Below are 21,498 nucleotides of genomic sequence, written 5' to 3'. Positions count from 1 at the left end.
TGGTGAGGGGAGAGAAAGTCTGACCACTGTAAAAAAAACACACACAAAAAAAAAAAAACAACAACCACAAAACACAAAACAAACAAATGAATAAGAATAAATAATAACATAGTATACGCAACGGCGTGACGAAATCCTTCACAAAATAAAATCAGCCACTGAGATGATTGGTTTATCCAAATTGCTCAGCACTTTGAAGATGATGAAAATGAATTGAAACCTGCTTTACACAAAAACCACACAAGAGAAAAAAATGCTCTTATAACGTAACGGCGTGGCAAGTAACGGCGTGACATTTTATTTGAATTCATGATATTACACAAAATGCACAAATGTGGTGAAAACTTCTATTACTTTACTGTATTTCGAGAATATTTGGTTTATGATATTTCATAACATAATATTGTATGATATAAATTTCTAATGCAATTAAAGTGGAGAAGTCAATTTTTTTCTTTTAGCGTTGTATTTCACAATTTGGGCTAAACTTTTCCCCAAACTAGCCATTTTTCAAGGATAAAATCTCCCAACTTCCCCATTAAAGTACATGAAAATAAAGATATCTTTTAACCCGTTGAGGACGAGTCCCGAGTATATTCGGGCAGGTGTCTATGGGAAATGCGTGTTGTAGCAAAATCAAACCGTCCTCATCGGGTTAAAAGTGTAAAATCTCCTCCTTTGTGTGGTTGCAAATCATTGTCTATCACACACCTATGACTTTGAAATTTTCCCTCTGATGTCCCGGGATGTGGAATTGCCCATATACAAGAAGAGTTTTATGTTTTTGAAGGAGTCACACATGTCATACGCTATGGTGTCGTCAGGAATTAAGGCAGTTCCAAAGTAAAGTAAAGTAAAGCTATCTTTTAAATCGTGTGCAGTATTTTCTCTGTGGCAGACTTAACAGAGGGATATTTCCGAATGAAAAAGAAATATTGCGCAAATGATACCTAACTGATCTGTAGATATACAACTACCAGGAAATATCTGTCCAAATTAGTCTAAAGTAGCCTCCTGAAGACTTACAAATACATGACAGACTTTCAATAAAGTAACAATAATGTAAAGAAACACAAAAATAGGGAATGACAAACAAAGCTCTGCGGGCGGGCATCCAACCATCAGGAGTGCGCAACTCAGTATGTATAAAAAAAAAACAAAAACAAAAACAAACGTTACTTTTATTCTCTATAGAAATGACTTACAGAATGCTAGCGATTTAATATTTTTGAAGTTGATTTCATACTCAGACGATTTCTCTTTTTTATGTAAAGATCACCAGTGTATCAGTTCAAACTTAATTTTTTTAGCTACATATACATATATAGAGAAAGTTATGGTTCAGTGGTTCTCAGCCAATGAATTAAAATCAAATGCATGTAAAACATCATTAATATTAGACCACGAACTAAAGTGATATGATTTTAAAGTAAGGATTGCTGATTACAGAATTCCAGTAGTTATAGTTTTACTAAAATTTCTTTGAGTTATTATATCGACAATCATTATAACATGGAAATATTTTGTTAACATGAAGTATGACTCTCGCCTTCTTATGTCTTTTGTACTTTCTGCAGTTTTCTAGTTTCTTGTATATTGCAATAATGTAACACTTTTTATCTGTGATGTGAGGATTGGCCCTATATAGAAACACCAACGGTCCACGTTATTCCCCACATAGTGATATGAAATAACTATTTTCTTGATGCGTTTTGTCTCAAATTTTTATATAGGCCCATAAAAGTACTTTTACAGTATAAGCCTACAGCCTATACAGGTGTTCCTGTGTAGTCTTTATATATATATTATTGTGTTTTTTTATATGATGTGGAAATAAAATGGAATATAAAGTGAAATGTCGGCACCAGAACTACAAATTCATAACTTTTGAAAGGAGTAGGCCCATATGAGCTGATTTCCCTCAATTATCGCTGATGTAGCCCTATATTCTAATGTTGCTATAGTCCCGGCGCGGATTCAGGTATTTAGGGGCCAACATTGTCCGCTGGTCGTTATAGTCTGATGTGTCATACATCTCTTGACGAAGCTTGTGAAATGAATAGGAATAAGAAAATGAATCGACAGATGAATGAATAGTTGAATAAATGAAACGGGGCCGAAGTGATGCCAATGGGTAAAATAAACAACATGATCAGTGGCGTATCGGGGGGGGGGGGGGCAAGGGGGGCACGTGCCCCGGGCGCCACTCCTTGGGGGCGCCGAAAAAGAAGAAACGAAAAAAAAAAAACCGAAGAAGAAGAAGAAAAAAAAAAGGGGGAAGAAAAGGAAGAAGAAAAAGAAAAAACCCTCGCCCGGGTGGCGGGGGAGGGGGGGGGGGGCAGAAAACCGTATCAAACAAGATGAAAATAAACATGATGATGATGCGGACAAAATGACAATGTGTGTGTTCACACAATCATGTAATTTTATATTTAGCAGGCAAAATGTTACACTTTGCAGCGGCTGCAATTTCTTTCGTTCTGAAGCGATCGCCGATTGGATCAAAGGAGGGCGCCAACCGTTTCGAACATGGGGGGGGGGGGCAAAAAAATCAAACAAGATAAGAACAAAACGTAATGATGACGCGGAAATATACAAATTTCGGCTCACTCGCTCGTACTAATTTAGAGTATTTTTTCAACTCCTCTGTTTGTAGGTATAAATCATTAAATAAGGCAGTCACTATATCATGATTAGAATTGTAAGATTTAATAAGCAAAACAATGACAAGAGTTCCATGTTTTGTAAGCTGAAATACAAAATTTTCGGCTCGCTCGCTGCGCTCGCCAAAATTTATCAAAAAAAGTAAGAAAGATAAGAACAAAATGTGATGATGACGCGGAAATATACAAATTTCGGCTCACTCGCGCGTACTAAGATGGAGTATTTTTTTAAGTCCTCAGTTTGTTCGTATAAATCGTTATCCATTAGGCCGTCACTGTATCTTGATTAGAATTGTAGGATTTAATAAACAAAAAAATGACAAGAATTGCATGTTTTGTAAACTGAAATACAAAAATTTTCGGCTCGCTCGCTGCGCTCGCTCGCCAAAATTTATCAAAAAAAGAAAGAAAGATAAGAACAAAATGTGATGATGACGCAGAAAATATATTATACAAATTTCGGCTCACTCTCGCGTACCAGTAATTTAGAGTATTTTTTCAAGTCCTCAGTTTGTTGGTATAAATCTTTAGGTTATCTATTAGGCTGTCACTATCTTGATTAGAATTGTAAGATTTGATAAGCAAAAAATGACAAGAATTGTTTTGTAAGCCAAATACAAAAATTTTCGGCTTGCTCGCTGCGCTCGCTCGCCAAAATTTGTCACAAAAAGAAAAGATATGAACAAAACGTGATGATGACGCAGAAATATACAAATTTCGGCTCACTCGCGCGTACTAAGTTGGAGTATTTTAGTTTGTTAGTATAAATCGTTATCTATAAGGCCGTCACTATATCTTGATTAGAATTGTAAGATTTAGTAGGCAAAAAATGACAAGAATTCTATGTTTTGTAAGCTGAAATACAAAAATTTTCGGCTCACTCACTGCGCTCGCTTGCCAAAATTTGTCACAATTTATTACGTTTAAATCACTCTCAAAAGACCCCTTTTAAGTGCTTGAAAAAGCATAATATATGAAAAAGCATAAAGTCCCTACCGGGATAGGGTTGGGTTTGAACACTTTTTTTCAGAAATTATAGGGGCGTATTAGATTTCCGCGCTTGCTTCGGGCGCCGTTTTCCCTAGATACGCCACTGTGATACGACTGAATAACTTTATTACATGAACAAAAAAATGTTGGCACCATGACCTCAGGAACGGACAAAACTCCTTTTTTACGAAAGGTACTACGAGTATATCTTTGCGAATCGGGACATCTTTAGGACCTACAGTATACGTTCTAGGAAGTAGTAAAAAATGCAAACAACAAAACACAGAACAGCATAACAATGACTTGTAAGTTGCATAGGCCTAATGTCGACAAAATTCCGTTATACATTGACTCCTCCTCCGGCTCCTCCTATTATAATAAACACGCAGATTGCATTGATTAATAGCCCATAAAGAGATGTACTATTAGAAGGTCTACTTTTTTCTGAATTGGTCGAATATCACTTGAATCGTATGGGGCTATGTGGGCCTATCACTGAAGTTTTTATCGAAGTTTTGCATTAAACAAGTTTAGCACTGAACGTAAGGTAAAAACTTCTTCGTTCGCTCTCTCGGAGGACGCACCATACCACCCTTTGTCAACTTCTAACAATCGATTAAGCTGCACCGATCGATAAAGAAAATTATTATCTGTGTAATCGATCAGATAGCCCTTCGCTCGCTGGTAGGGTCCATGGAGAAATCTACATCATTGCGATCGGAGTTCGTTGCGAAGCCATCGAGAAACGTCTCCGCATCATTAACCAGCCGAGCGCAGCGTCAAGCGTGTCGCATAGCTCTACACGTAAACTATAGTTGGTGCTCTGTGTTTGACATCGGTGGTACGTACGGGTGTAGGGCTTCCCGGAGAGTGCGCATACAAGACTGACAGCCCACATCCGCACTGCACACACAACACTGCAGCCGCTGCTGTGTAAATGACTTCATGAGCCACTACTTAGTAAAGGCGCCCTGTCTTCACAACTGAATACGTCGGTTTTGGACGTCAATATCAAAGGAATTAAGATTTCCGCGAAATTTTCTGAAAACCAGACAGGAAAATGCGAGTGTATTTGCTCTCATGGGCACTTTTTGTGGCCCTTTTAGGGACATGTAGAGGAGAAGTGGTAAGTTCTTGTTGTCGGTCTCTTGTGGCTTTGTCCATAACCGTACGTATACAACTCACACACCCTATCGTGTATGTGTAGCCACTGAAAAATTGCAACGCAATTTATCAATGCCATTCTTGCCTGTCGTTGATTTCCCATCCGCTTGTGCTAGCGTTAGACTCTAGATCAACAACACAAGCGATCAAGCTCCACATGTATACATGCGCGTGTGATTACGACCCCATCGTTTACTGCCGAAAAGACACTCACTTCAATGGCTGACAGAATTCACAAAGCATGTAGCCGCCATTCCTTTAAATAAGTCAAATGTGAATGTGATGTGCGTGTGCATGTGGCCAAAATACATGTGGAAAAGATCTTCGAGAAGAAAGTCATGCACTCGCTCGCCACACAAACAAAACACAACAGCAGCAACACTGCCTTGATACATTAATTGCATACGTTACAGGGAATACAGGTAGGGCCTAAAGTTACAATTGACCGACAAGTAGGGGCAAGCATGGTGTCACCGGACACCATGGTATTACCGGACACGCACATTTTTGCGTACTAATGACATTCTGTACGCGCGAGACTTCGTAGATTAGCCTCGCGGAACTTTGTGTGGACCGAAATCGCAAAAAAAAAACGCCACATAAAAATGTAAAAACACGAAAAAATTCACATTTTACCTCAAATTTATAGTTGAGTGACTCGCACCTCTTCATAGTTAATATTTATGCATGTTTGAATCACATTTCATGACTGAAATTCTATGAAATCCCACTCACATAAAGGAAAAATGCTGAAGATTCCAATAGAACCAAAAGTTCACTGATCGATATTGGAAATTTGTAGCGATCGTCCTCAAACGCGAACGATGCGGAATAGTTGTGCGCTCAGGGGCCCGCAACTCATCACCCGCGCGTGCAGCTCCCATAGACAAAGCACGTATACTCCAACCAGTTGTCGATTTCTCACAAGGTTTTATTGCGTGAACTGTTCGAAATGGTCAAGACAGACATTTTACTGTAAAATACAAAATTTGAGCCTCATTTGCCGATTTTTTTGTGTGTCATCCGCTCGGTGAGAATGTGTACGGTGATTTGTGGGATGAATTGTGATTCTGGTGCAAGGATTAGGTGCGAAAGACCTTGATTATTCGATTACGAAAATCGCGTCCGGTAATACAATGCGATTTTGCACCGCGCAAAAAACCACTATTTTTAGAGGGGTATGTTTGAAGCATATTTTCTAAAAACTGGAACGAAGAAATGACGTAAGTTGGCTGAATTCGTAATTTCCATGAGTCTGTGAATAAGTGGTGTTGTTTTTAGCCGAAATTTCATTCTATGAGTACGGAATTCAAAGCCACAAAGAAAAGCGTCCGGTAATAGGATGTTCCACCCTATGTCTAATTCCGCGGAAAACTTCTCATTTATAATAATGACATTTGCTGGGTCAGTTTTTCGCTTCTGTACGCTATTGCGACGGTTTCAATCGTTCTGTTTGAACGCAACTTCGACCCAGTTCCCCCCGCATAAAAATGGTCGTTATTATTTTTTCAAGCTTGGTTTTCCAACCAATCCGGAAAAAATATACAAGATTAATCAGTAAACATTTTGACTCGCCTCTTCCACTGTTTCCTCCTGTTTTCTGATTGTTTCCTCCACTTCTTTGCAGCGCTCCCCAATTCATCGCCGCCTTCGTTTGAAAAATGACCGCACGAACGTCTACGGCACACCAAATGCTCATTCACAATATTACGAAGTTAAATCTAGCACACGAACAACTTACTAGTACTTAAGTCAATAAACGTAAGTGTACCGATATAGTGCTAATCACTATCAAGGCCTACAAAAGCTGCACATTCAAATGGCAATAAATCGAAGTACATTTGTAACAACTTGTTAGAAATTAATTCACTCTCAGTAGTTTATTCCTGTGGCTGTGAGTGATTAGTAGTAGTAGAACCTTAAACGTTACGTATAGACCGATGGTATCTGTCTCTTCACGGTGGGCTTCTTATCTGACGTCGTTTATGGTCAGCCCCTGACCATACAAATTATGATTCATAGGTAGTAGAGTATGTCCCAACAATGTCAGATAAGAAGCCCACCGTGAAGAGACAGATACCATTGTTCTATAGTACGTACTGACACTGCACTGTAGATGAATTGGTGGCAATTGAATATCCTCCTGGAGTCTTTTTTTTATCTAATAGGGAAGTGTTAATTGTCAATTTCACTCTATGAGTGGGCTGTCCCAAAAAGTGTAAAATACAACGACGAATTACGTCCACCGGCACTGCATTGCAGTTCCTACTAACATTACTGTGTACTACTATGTCTGTCTGTCTGTCTATTGCTTGCATACTCAGAGTTTGACTGGGAGCAAATGAACCCAATACTCTGTACCATACCATGGCCACCAGCCCCTGTGTTTAATACAGCTACTAGCTGGCAAGAAGGGAGCAGTTCAGTATCTTGGACCTTGCCAAATATTTACTTCTGTAACACAAATGTGGTAGTATTCTCTGGAAAGGGATAGACTAGGGTCTACCACTTTTTTTCCTCATTCCATACCATCACTGAGTCTAGTCCAAGATGATAGATTAGACCACACATGAAATTTAAAAATCTCAATTTGTACATGTATGTCATTCGCCTGAACGTAATTATGGGGTATACAGTCTTGCAGTTGACATTGTGTACAAATCATGAGTGCTACCAAGGAATTTAATGAGATAACAGTCACAGCAGTCATATTCCCTTTCATCTCATGTTTGATGCTGCTACTCAAAAATATCTGAAACGTGGAGCGGCCTCACGGATAGGAAGACAATTGATTCATGTGTCAAATTTTACATTAAGACCAGCCACTCTCTAAGGAAGATACATCTTTATGATGGTTATTACTTAGTAAAAGATGAAGGGTAGGCCTATATTGGAACTGACATAGGGATGAGTGAATAGAATTGTGCAAAATTGATGAAATAATCAAAAGTACTTCACTTTACATGACTTTACATTAATCTGACATATAATTGACTAAAGAACTTTACATTAAATGAATGCAGAACTGTAATTGGAGATTATACCATATCAATATGATTTGTCAGAAGTGATTGAAAAAACGATAAAATTGACTTTCCAGTAAGCGTTTTGTTTCAAATATTTTCACAACATACTGCTCAAACTTGAGTTTTGCACATACGCATATTTCTGGATGGAATTTATGTTTGCTTTCAAGCCTTTACATATTTCTTTTTAGGTGAAATTTCATTTTATGAAATAAATTTCAAACTAGCAAAATATAGCCAAGATTATGATACGTTCAGAATGAATCTTTAGATTGGTTAGAAAGACAGCAGCATCGAACCTCAATCATCAAAGGCACAAATGCACCTGTGGAATTATTTTGTGCATCCAGGATAGAAAACTGACAGCTGTTTGAATAATTAGACCCATGAGCCAGTTGGAACTCTATCTGTAATACCTCTGTGGTCCTACTGTGTGATTACTGTCTGCAACTTAAATTGTACATTGTATTTTCATGAATTGTTGATGTTTGTTTTGAGGCAGTGGAACTGAGAGGATTAATCCTCATGTTTGTGTTCGTTTGTTTCTATGTTTCTATGTTCGTTTGTTTTTTGTTATTCTGATTATCGTTATTTACCCATGTTACTTTTTTTGTGTGTCTAACATTGGGCAGAAGTTGGCATTTTATATTATCTACAGCATATGTTTGGCAGATTATGCTTGATTTCTTTAATGTAATGAGACCATATTTAATTGACTGTTATTATAGCTCCTTTGATGAATCATCAATTTTGATTGGTTGAAATTGGTGACATATAGATCTATTTAACAATCGCCTTCAGTACCTTAGTACCCAACTGGCCCATGATACTGAATGCCCTCTTGATATGAAAGCTGTACAATGTACATGAGTACTGCAAATGCTTGGCATCCATAACACAAGATGTGGCCCTTGTCTGATGTGACCGCAAGTGCCTAATGTGTGAACTGGCTAGTATGATCATGAATGACCAAGTAAAATTTCAAGTTGCTTCAAATCATGGGCCCCAAATATGATGTCATAATAGTTAAATTGGGGTAAAACATGCAAACTGTGTGGTTGTAATAAGTGGTATCACTACCTTAGCCAATTTGTGTAATATGCATTTGAAAAAATATTGCCATTTTGTGTAAACTCTTGGAACTTTCATATATTTCAGATCACTTTGTGTCTCTTCCAATTTTGATGAAGCTTCCATAACTCTGACTGATTTTAAGTTTTGTTGAATGCTTGTTTTGGGGTCCCATTTTGATGGCTGTTAATCAACTCATTGATACTTACCAGGTTATACAACTTTAACAACTTTCTGAAGGACCTTTGCAATACCACTGACACTTTCAGAGTTACCGGTACCCTTTTGATGTCATCTGTTCTGTTCAAAGAACTCTCTGTTAGATTTTCCTAGATACAATTTGTAAATGTCCCTTTTATGTAAAAGTCTGACATCAGGAATGGCGAGTCTATCATATACTGTACTTTACAATGCCCAGTAATACCATTGTGTTTTATACCCTATTGTTTGATGGGCTAGTGTGTGGTCATATGCTCTGAGGTCATGGTGGGAAAAAGACAGGATGTTTCCAGATAGTGGAGTGCATACAGATAAGCATAGTAGAATATTCTTAGTGAGTCATCAAGTCCATCTTTCTGCAGTGTGTAATGGGGGAGAATGGCTAATATTTCTTCTTGGGAAAACAAAATGCATGGTCTTTGTGTAAATAGGGAAAAAAACTCGTACACTGTATTAAGAAAAATATACTGTAAAACGAGAAATTTTCGCGTGCATTTTAATTTCGCGAATTTCGCGAGCGCCGAAATTCGCGAAATTAAAATGCACGCGAAAGTTTTTGTCTACACTACATGCATTGAACGCCAGTGGCAATTCGCGAAAATTTCATGCCGCAAAAAAGGCTGTCGGCTCCAATTCGCGAAAATTTCATGCCGCGAATATATCATGTTTTACAGTAAAGCAGGTGAAGATGTTGATCCTGATCATCACAATTATAAAGCTCAGTTTGATGCATTGTGTGGCATTTTGTCACGATCCAAGACAATCTGATGCAATGATCAAAATTGATGATTACTAATGTCAAGCATAGACGTTTTTTGAATTGTGCAAAAGATCAACATGATTGCTCTGACTGACTTCAAGGTCTTTTGAAATTGAATGAGATCACCATGGTTGCTGATACTGTTCCTGATTATCATGAATGAATCCTTGTCCAAATTGTGATAGTTGGACTGTAGCATTACTTGGAACAATATTGAGACAGTGGACCTGATACTGTGTACACGACATATTTTGCAGGGCTTTTGTTATTTGCAAATTTGTAAGTTGGGTGCTATTTGCAAATTGTGTGTGTGCTTTGATTGCCAATTAGCTCAGAAAACCCCGAGCATTGTACACACTGTCCCGAGTGCCTGGCACAGAAAGGGCCAAGAGGGCGCATTCTCTCGAGTTATTACTGACAAACAGCAGCTGTATGCTAAGGTAATATTAAAATTCCCTCTGCTTTTTGAAGAAGGGGCCAGTCAAATGTGCCTTCATTATGCTAGAAAGTTAGAATATGTTCACTTCTCACATGTATGATATGCAAGGTATATTTTTAAATCATTCAAGCACTGTGATATCTCAAACTTTTAGCGTCCTTTAATATCTAGGAATGACAGCACATGACAGCTTAGTAGTGGTGTCAAGACTCTTAAACTGATTGTTTGATTTTCCCCAGACTTCACTGATGGTGTTTTGATAAGTCATCTACATTAACTTGATACTGAATCCACAAACAGACATATGTACTGTATATATTTAAAAGGTAAATTTTCCCTCATTAGATTCTTGACCATACTTCAAGTCTGCAGGTAGAAGTTTAAGTTGGTGTACTCCGTCTTACATGTACACGGACATGTTCATGGTACATGTATATGTCAATAACACAGCAGACAACCAATGTACAATGTATGTAATCACATGAGAAGGCTGATGCATCCTATTTTAGATGATGGTATACAAATGATGCACAGGATAGAGTGCGTTAGTGTAGGCGTAGTGCACTCGAGGGTATTTACAATTGTGAAACATGCACGAGGCGAAGCCGAGTGCATGTTGCACTACATTGTAAATACCCGAGAGTGAGCTACGCCTACACTAACGCCACGAAATAATCCTGTGCATCATTTGTTTTATAAAATGGGTCGAAAATTCGAAAACTAACATCATTTTTCAGCGTTTTTCACGTACCTTTGTGGGTCAAGACGTCCGAAGATGTTCGTCCCAAACTTTTACGCACGTCGCACTCGCGGAAGTCCCGCACATACAGTATAAGTATAATGGTGGGTTGGGTTTCCGGACACCCGCATGAAAGCTTACTTATTTTACATAGAATATGCGCCCTTTACCTTAAAGACTTGATATAGACTCCTCATATAGGCCTACTAGACAACATACTCTGAAAACGGCGTGAGAATTAACCTGCTAAATCGTTGGATTTGCTCTTCAAAGTGACTCCATGTACGCGTCCGGTCCCATAACGCTTGGTCTACTGTACTGTACAAAGTGTACGTATAGTACAGTATACGTACGTACGCCACATAATTATGTTATGCACAAGGGAAGACAGGCCGGCCGGCCGGCAGCCCGAACTAGAAGTTGTTTACAGGATTGACAGCGCGTACGCGTATGCATGCAATTCATCAAAGGAGCCGCCGCGCGCACAGACGATCGGCAATCTACCATAGGATTACAGGCAGTGCAGTTGTACTGAAGTAAAGGAAGGAGGTGTGTCTCATTTCAGCGCTTCCTATTGGCTACATTCTTGAACCCATTTTATAATATAGTGTAATGTGATACAACATACAGACGTGTATGACAGTAGAAATGTTTTAATTGTTGAAGATGTGTGTGAGTTTTGCAATCCTACTTTTTTATGAGTTTTGATGATAGAGTATTATTACATTGATGTACAGTACACATGGTCTATGTTTATATCATAGCGTAATGACAGATAATTTGTATTCAACTGAAATACATGAAAAGGAACTAGACACCAGCATACCTGCAGCAGAAGACATGAATTTGCCAACCTGTCTATTCATGTGACACTTCTGTCATCTCAAGCTTACTGTAAAACCAGAAATATTTGCAGCATGAAATTTTCACAAATTGCCACTGGCATTCAGTGCACAATGGTGTAGACAAGAACTTCCACATGCATATCTTGGCTGCTTGTGAAACACATGAATACTAAAAAGTGTCTGGTTTTGCAGTATTTAAAAAGATGTATAATATGAGTATAGCGTGGAAAATTCTTTTACCAAGGCAGTAAGTACAATCATGTGGATGTACTTCATCATCAAAAGCACTATGAAAAAAATGAGGTGACATATAGAGTGAGTGTATTATGCAAATGTCTCTTACCAAGGCAGTATACAAGCATTTGGATATACATTGTAACTTTGTGCTCTAGCTCAGGAGATTTTTGAAGTACAATACATGTACTTGTGTTTAATAGTCAAAGGAATCAGAAGTAGTCCGCAATGTGCAAATGTCATGTATGAGCATACTGCTCATACATGTATTTTGTTTATACTTTTGTGTTGATTTGAAGGTTTCAATATTTTTTGAGCAACTGGTCTGAAAACTACACTCATCTCTGTTACTAGACTGATTGTGTGCATACAGTGTACATGTACTACATAACATTATGACATTACATTGTAGTTCATTATTTTGTGCATTCGCATACTCTTGAACTTACATTCAAGAGAAATCCAAGAGCATCATGTCTTTCATGAGTTTAGCACTGCCTTGTCAAAATGGCTGCAACATTTATGATTGCAGCAGTGTATAAGTGAAATGAAATGCAAGAAACGTTAGCTCACTGTAGACCTGTAGATGCGATAGTTGGATGTTTTTTTTTTTTTTTTCATGGGAGTGTTAACCGTTGAGGACGGTTTGATTTTACTACAACACGCATTTCCCATCTATAGACGCTTGCCCAAGTATACTCAGGACTCGTCCTCAACAGGTTAAAAATCAAAGCACTAGAATATCAGGAAAAATAAACCCCAAGTACATAGTAATGAAACTGCTAGACTATGTCCAAAAACGTGACTCAAGGTTTTTGTTCATTGTTCATGACACTGAGTTCTGTTCCCCAGTTATTTAGTAAATACTCTGTAGTGAGAGGAAATGCACCAGTAGTTCAAGTTTGTGTAAACAGCATTCCCACACACACTCTCTCTCTCTCTCTCCATCTTTCCTCTCCCTCTCCTTGACTCTCTTTCACCCCACTGCCTCACTGTGAAAATAAGATCAAATCAATATGCCTGGGATGCAGACCTTGTTGTGAAGCATTATGCACAGACTTAGCTACTGTAACCCAATGAGATTTTCTACTTGGTGTTGGAGCTTGTCAATGCTAGCATACAAGCATCCCAAGTGTTGAAGGTGCTCTTGTCAAGAAGGGCATGGATGGGTTGGTTGTATTCAATGAAAATAGATCTGCACTCCTGTATAGCCATTACTAAAATATATGGATGTAAATCAAGGCTCAATTAAGCTATTACATTGTACAGTCTTTAGGTATTCATTTTTCATCAATTCATTGTCTGTTGTCCAAACTATTATAAAGCTCTCCATCTTGTTTGAAAACCCTTTGGTTGCATGTTATTCAAACAAATATGTTTTAACAACAGTGCCAGGTAGTTCAGTTAGAACACTTTTTTATGTGCCCAGGCATTTAAGCTGAACTTAAGGGTGTGTACAGTTCTGGTTGAGGTGAGGATTTAGCTTTTAACATTTTGCGAGATATTCAGAAACCACTCTATGAGATGTCAAAGAGCATGCAATTCTAAGGGGTATCAAAAGTTTACTGTATACGCTATAATTTTCGCGTACATAAATTTTCGCGAATTGCCGACGTCACACATTTTCGCGAGTGGTTAAATTCGCGATTGGGGGACCAGAGAAAATATGAAGTGGCAAAGAAAGTGTGAATTTTCAACTTACTAGCATATAAGAATGATACTAGTTATACACTGCATGAAAAAGACTTGCCAAACTCTGCGAACTAGTACTAGTAAGTTAGAATTCAACATTTTTGAAGTGGTTAAGTCCATCGCGCTAAATTTCTGATGAGTGGTCCCCTTGCGATAATGGATTGGCTCTCTACAGTATTCGTAAACTGTAGACGTGGACGTGCGTAAACAAGCTTAGCCAGTATGGTCTGTTCGGTAAGCCGTGACATGGTATTCTAGTACTGAAATGTTCGTATCATCAAGGCAAGGGATTCATTTTGGAAGGTAATATTTTCGCGTGTTGTTAATTTCGCGAATAGCTCCCGACTCGCGAAATTCGCGAAAATAAAACCCCCGCGAAATATATAGCGTATACAGTATTTGATGAAAATCGGTTTTGAAATGGCTGAGATATCCAAAAACAAGGTGAAACAAAGAGATCCTAATAAAAGGCATGGCCTGTCGCCTTTTATTATTATCACTTTTTTTGATATCTCAGCCATTTGAAAACCAATTTTCATCAAATAAACGTTGAATCCTTCTTGAAATTACATGCTCTTTCATATTTCATAAGAAGTTTCTCATTATCTCACTTTAGATAGGAATGTTCAAAACATGAATCCCCACCTCAACCAGTACTGTGTACAGTCCCTTTAAGCTGGACAATCATTTTCATCAGCATTTAGTTAATCCATCCTAACTTGACCTGCAGCTATAGTTGTAGATCACCGAGCTTTCTCAGGTGTAGCAATATGCCTCAGTCCAACAAGAAGGCCATGGTGACAGCAGAGAGATTTAGGGGGATTAAGTAATCTCTGTTCATAGACAATTAGTTTCCAGACATTGCTGGTTGGCAAAGGAGAGCTCTCCAGCGTGCTTGCCAATTGAACAAAGCACAGTAAGAGTCAAAGAAGGGTAACAAGTTGAGAGGGTTATTTGATGGTTTTAAGAGAAACATTAATTTCATTTCATGGAAAATGGCAACATTTGCAGTAATTACCCAGAGGGACAGGAATACCTCAACAGAGTCAAGTTCATATTTATGCCTTGTATACCTTTGATAGGTACAACATTTGCCTGTGCAAGAAGAAAGCTCTACTCAATTTAGAGAGTGGTATCAACGCTGCACACTGGCACTGGTCCGACGGTCCAGGACCAGTAAAAATCACTGTCCTGACTGTCACACCAGTAACTTTTTCAGGAATGTACCGGTAAAAAATGAAAAAACTATGCCTACTGGTCCGACGAACAGGTCAGACCAGTAGAAGAAGTGCGCAGCCTTGGTGTTATGAGTAAGCCCATTCTCAGGGGGGAAATATCTCAACAGTGAAATGAGCAATGTGTGACTCTTTCTATTCATGCTCACATGACATGCACAAAAGCTAGATTCACAGGGAGCTGCTGTAATCTAAAGTTAACCTGTAACTACATTTGTAGTTAGTTTTGTTGATAGCAATACCCCAAGGGCCTCTAACTTATAAGTTTAGAATGTGTGAAGAGAACTTGTGGTTGCCATGGAGCTACAAACGAATTTCGTTGTGGCTCCATGCTCTAGCTACTAGTGTAAATTCCAAAGCAGAGGGGTGGGAAGAAAACCATAGCCACAAGAAATTGTGTGGATAAGATGCTTGCAAATCTATAATTTTAATAATGGCATTCCTAGCAAAGTGTGGCAGTAGGCGGGGTCAACATGAACTTGAATGCAGTTTACAAAACTCATGGTTACAGATATACATTGTAGTAGGCTTGACCCCTGTGAGAACTGAATTACTTCCTATGATCACAGCTACACACAAAATAGCTATTGAGTATGCATGTAATTAGGTCACTGCATGCCGGGCTCTGCATAGCACTTCCGGATTTCATCGCACAGTGTAGCTTGTTGTGAGCCAACTTTGATAAGCACCGTGTGAACATAATTTGTTTAGTTGCTAGGAGCTAATTTGCATGTCATCGATGACAGCATGACCATGTGAACATGGCCATTGTGCTTGAGAAAATCTGCTTGGCAATTTGCACACAGCTATGGGACATTACACAAATGCTAGCCTGTCCAGCTCATTCAGCTCATTCAACATTGTTTCTTGTGTGCCTATGAGGAGTACCAGTAATCCAAATATTGAATGGAAGTGAACAGATTGAGATTTTGTTTTCACTGCAGACAAGCCAGAAAACTACTTTACAAAGTTCCTCCCCCCCCCCCCAAAAAAAGTAAATAAATAAATGTTCCCTGATAATTGTGTATCCCTGCACCTTTGAATGTTTCTATAACAGATATATGGTGCCATACAAATGCTGTGGATCATCATCATCATCATTGTATGTTTTATCTGGCGATATTTTGATTTTATATGGTGAACTTTTGAAACAATTACTAAGCTACTCTAATTAAATTGTAATGTTGTAAGTTTTCTTATTCAATATTGTGCTGTATTGAATGTGTACTGCCTTTTTCATGATGAGGTCTAGGCTTTGAGCCCTTTGACAGTAGTTGTGTTGGTGGACAAATAGCTGCTTTCTCTTTATGTATGTAGATAGGTATGTGGTGGGAACAGCTAAGCCATAATTTTTGTTGGATTTAGCATGTGTGTGCAGCTTGACTGGAATAGAGTGTGTAAACAGCAAATTTTGTTCTACTGACAACATATAGGGCCTATGCAAGTGTTTTAAGCACTTTGAGCACCACAATTTGGCAGAAAAGCACTGTATTGAGAACAAGTACATTTTGTTATTATTAAATACAAACCAAATGATGTGTATATGATACTGCAAGTTAAAGTCATCTCTTCTGGAAGATTTGATGATGGTAGCTTGCCCAGACACTGTCTGTAGCTTAGACTAGGCTGTTTTGTATATTAGTGCCATGGTACTCTAGATGCATCTAGTTCTTGTCTCTCCTCCCTGCTCAATATTTCATCAGCCTTATAACAGGCTCATTATTGGAGCCCTTAGTTGACATACGCAAATCACTACACCAGAGTCAAATTACATGCTTAATTTCACAAGCCCTCTTATGAATTTTCCACACAGGCATCACTCCACTTTCTCCAACATGGAGCAATACTGCAGGCACTCCAGAAGGCTTGATAAAAAGCACAAAGAAATTCATGAGATCGTCAGACTTTCAGATATAATCATTTTAAGATATTAATGTGTTTGTTGACAAGTTGTGTTTCTGTGTGTGCGACAGAAAGGCCAAATCGCGATTGACATCTGGATAGGCCTAACTAATGATACATGACAGATGTACTTCCTGCTGCGTAGACATGCAGTATCTGTTTGAATGCAAAATGCTAATGGGTGTTATCAGAAAAGTGATAGAGTATGCAGTTTTATTTGATTGAAGGTCTCATTAAGACAGTTTTGAAACAAAACTTGAACACTCACCGTGACTGTAAAAAAATCATGACACTTCGGTGAAGTTTCTAGAGACCAAGTAACTGTACCAAAACCACCTGGAACAGTTGAAAAAAAAAGTATGAATTTTCTAAGTTTGTTGCACTGATTTGCAAAGAGAACACTCGCTACGAAAAGACTGATTTGTCACTTTACTCTCACTTGGTTTGGATCTTTGCATGCACTCCTTTAGGGACCATTAAAAACCAGGCTATTATTTGCATCATAAGGCAAACGACATAACACTGTTCTTTATTATGACATGTTCTGGCCTGTAAACAATATTATGCAAATTGGTGCAAACTAGTATAGGATTAGCACAATGGTCAATTCTTGTCGCTTTATGTTACAAAAATCTTGTTTGTGAGGTTGGGAGTTGTAATAACTGTTAAACTCTGTTTGCAACTTCATGAAATATTATTCATATTTAACCCGTTGAGGACGGGCTGATTTTGCTACAACACGCATTTCCCATAGACCCCTGCCCGAGCGTACTTACGACTCGTCCTCAACGGGTTAATATCTTTGAATGGACATTTAATAGAAAAACAAGTTTGTTAATACATTCAATGCAAAGCAATGAACTGGATGCTTCCGGAGGGTTAATTAAAGGACCATTCTGGTCACCTGGTCAAAACAAGTTTAAGATTTTTTGTTTGAACACATTCCATGAATTGTTATGTTGGGCAAGCTTACCAGTATGCATCAGGGCTATGTCGCTTTGATAACGAGTGACATGCCTAACAACCCGAGAGAGAAAATAAAAGGTTATTTGTACCCCACCACCAATGTGCACATGTTTATGAGCTAATTATGAATTGGCTTATTGGTGAGCAAAGCATAGTTAAGGTTAATGAAGCACAACCTGATGTTAGTGTAATTCCATACTGCACATTACAATTATTGACAAATGTGCAAACTGCCCTCTTTCCCTACAATACATTCTACTGGCTTGAGCTAGCACTCTTTCTCTTTGTGGGAACTTCCCGCAGGTATGTCAACTCCAGAGGCCTTTCCAGGAACAGACGGAAACTGTCTGTAATTTTACTTTGATACTGACATTGCACCTATGTGAATCATTGGTGGTTTCTGTGCTGGGAACTGTCCAAAAGGTTTCTCTTTTCTGTGTACAGAGTTACTCATCATTGTGCAAGATCTGTCATTCACTATGGATGTAAGCCTACAGGTTCTTTGTTTAAAGCAGACTATGTCTACGATTGATAATTATAAATTGAGTGAGCATCAGCCTATATATCCTTTTCGACGTTACAGGCTTAAACTCCAGTAAATACAAAGACACAGACTCAGAGAGAGAGAGAGAGAGAGGCAGCTCAGACACAAATTTACATACTGACACACACATCTCCTCATATCTACATGCACCCTGAATACAACAGAACAGTGTGTGATACAGCGTGTGATACAGCACCACGCGCACACTACATGTTCAGAATGTACAGCTGTACATGTTTGCCCATGCATTACTGTCTTCACAGTACATGGTACACATTACTAAATGCACTTAGATTTCTAGGTTGATGTGTACAATTCTAAACTGAAATTTCTTGATGATGAATTGATAGTCTGTTTCCTCTTTTTTGGTAGTGAGTGTAATATCTGTCGGTTTTAGATCAAGACCATTGAATGGTCTGTTTGTATAATTTTCTTCTTTTTCTTCTCAGTGATTGTGCACTCTGAACGTGATTTTTACACTGAATTTTGAGGCTACAGAGTTTCACAGTCGAATTAAGCTACATTGTATTTCAAGGACGGGGTCAATAAGTGAATAGTAGGAAAGGGAACCTTTCGGCAGGGGGTCACAAGATAGAGCTCTCTGGCATAATTCATCAAATCACCACTTTTGTGTATCAATACCAAAACGCAGAACAAGCATTCAGAAAAGAAAGTGACCTGTAACTTGTTGCCTTGAGTTGTTTGAAATAGTGTAGATAAAGCAAGTCATTGAACAGTGTAGTTGCATAATAATGGCTAAGCATTTGTAACATATAGCTCAAAGCTCTTCATCAAAAGCCATTCTGATGCAGTTCCAGTCTGCATGGGGTGTAAGGCTACCTGGGTACAAAGTTACAGCATGTGACCCTTGTGGTGTATCCTTTATGCCAGTATTTTAAAGGTGACCTCGGGTGCTGTGAATAGCGTGTCAGTTTCTTTCTCACTCATTTCCACATACTGTAAAACGCGATATTTTCGCGGCATGAAATTTTCATGAATTGGAACTGGCTGCCTTTTTCTCGGCATGAAATTTTCGCAAGTTGTCTACGTGTATAAAGGGGATGGCTAGTAACTGATCAGTGGGAATCAGTGGGAATGCTGGGGGATGATTGTTCCAATCCTTGTGGGATTCATTTAAGAGTACATTATATATCTATTGTTGTGTGAAAATTATTTGCTTCAGAATGGTCTCATATTGAGGTAATGTGCAGTTTAATGTTTCCAGGTTAGCATGCCTGTACACTACAGTGTCGGGGTTATCGTTATATAATGTACTCTTAAATGAATCCCACAAGGATTGGAACAATCATCCCCCAGCATTCCCACTGATCAGTTACTAGCTATCCCCTGTAACATTCAATGCATATAGTGTAGACAAGAACTTTCACATGCATTTTCATTTCGCGAATCTTGGCTCTCGCAAAATTAGAATGCACATGATATTCCTTGTTTCACAGTAATGCTTCATTGAGTGCTGTGTTTGTATCATACCTGATAGACTACCGTGTAGACTTGATTGACTTTGATAAAAACTGTTTTGTAGCCAGCCACAAGATCATTGCTTCTGAATGCAGTGATTGTTGATATTAATGGTATCATGTAAATAATAGGCCTACATGCATGTATTGCACATAGTATCGTACTTTGTCTCTTTACCGTATTATAGTTTGTATGAGATAAATTTGTATCTTGGGACTCTCTCATAGCTGCTATGATTTGCCAGGCACTGCTGTGGTGTATGATAGGGTATCTGTGCATTACGGTGGTATTGCCATGTCAGCTGCCTGGGCAAAGCTGTTTTGCATTAATGCATTCGGCAAATAGATGTGATCGCATCGCCAAGGACATAAATTTGTATTGGGTGTAGCATTCCAGTGAATTGTTCCCAGCTTGATGCCCAGTTGAATTGTCTGTGCATGTAGGTATAGATATGCATAGTGTACAGTGTATGTGTGTGCTTCAAAGAGAAAGAGAGAATTTTGAGTTCTTGTTTGTTTGTTTGTGTTTTTTTTTTTTTTTTTTTTTTTTGGGGGGGGTCATAAAAGTGCATGGTTGTATACATGTGTCTAATGTTCTTTGGGAAAAGAGATCTAAATCAAATTGAAATTGACATTGAAATGTACCACAGCAAACATCTGCCGTATAGGCCTACATACATTATTCAATATGTATCCATCAATAAGTTCATGCGGTTCCTGCACTTTAGTCAGATTACTTGTTCCTGATATCTTGTACATTTCATATCTTTTACATAAGAAAAAGGATTGTGGACATGATAGGAAAACACACTTGTCTGGTTTCTGCAGTTAATGGCCTGGACATGAAGTGCTCTTCTATAAATTGGCTGCAGTCACATCTTCAAGCTGTTGATGGAGTTTTTCCCCTCATGATTTAGATGTAACTCTCTCTTTGCTTTTTGATGGTCAAGGTACCATCAGACAGACATTAAAATAGTACATTGTATATCATTGCCCCCAGCCAACTGTCAAAGTGCAAAGGGCTATCCCATGTCAGTATCCCCGCATTCACATTGGTCCCTGCGACGCGGGGAAAGTCCCGTGCTGTGGGAGTTTCTCCTTGAAAACCATTATGTGAACGCTTGCTGGGACTAAATGTTCAAAATTGACTATTAAAGTGAAAACTAAGTTTCGGTAAGTGCTTGAGAACCCGTCTAGCACCATTTCATTTTTGCTTGCAATATATCGAAAGAGTCCACTAAGAAACTTACCTGGCTGACGCGGTTTGCCGGAATGATGAGTCGGTTTGGAGTATTTTGAGAAAAATAATAATAGTAGGAAAACCGACTTTTATTCCAGAAGGCTCCAGACTAACTCGGTCTCGGGAAAAATTCGACCCTACTTCAGACAATTCACACGCAGTTAGTGATCGCCACATTCAAGAGGTTTTTGATGCGCGCGTTGTAACAACTCGGACCATTACTGTGAGTAGCCAGAACACAGTTTATACAGGCCGCTCCCATAGGACAACACTGTACAATCAGAGGGACAA

The 21,498-nt window shown here is 38.6% G+C and overlaps 1 protein-coding gene across 1 annotated transcript in view; it reads left to right on the top strand.

Moving 5' to 3' along the window:
* Nucleotides 1-4,560: 4,560 nt before the first annotated feature.
* Nucleotides 4,561-21,498, top strand: part of LOC139730572 (syndecan-4-like) — a 56,983-nt gene continuing 40,045 nt past the window's right edge. Inside the window, exon 1 of the mRNA XM_071641424.1 lies at nt 4,561-4,779. Coding sequence (XP_071497525.1) covers nt 4,714-4,779 — 66 coding nt within the window. The 5' untranslated portion in view covers nt 4,561-4,713. The remainder of the gene's footprint in view (nt 4,780-21,498) is intronic.

This window comes from Diadema antillarum, unplaced genomic scaffold (assembly GCF_040938485.1).
Source record: "Diadema antillarum isolate AM-2024a unplaced genomic scaffold, OU_Dant_1.0 seq00000321_RagTag, whole genome shotgun sequence".
NCBI lineage: Eukaryota > Metazoa > Echinodermata > Echinoidea > Diadematoida > Diadematidae > Diadema > Diadema antillarum.
The sequence above is the reverse complement of the archived record's forward strand: the minus strand, read 5'-3'. Positions and strand labels throughout refer to the sequence as shown.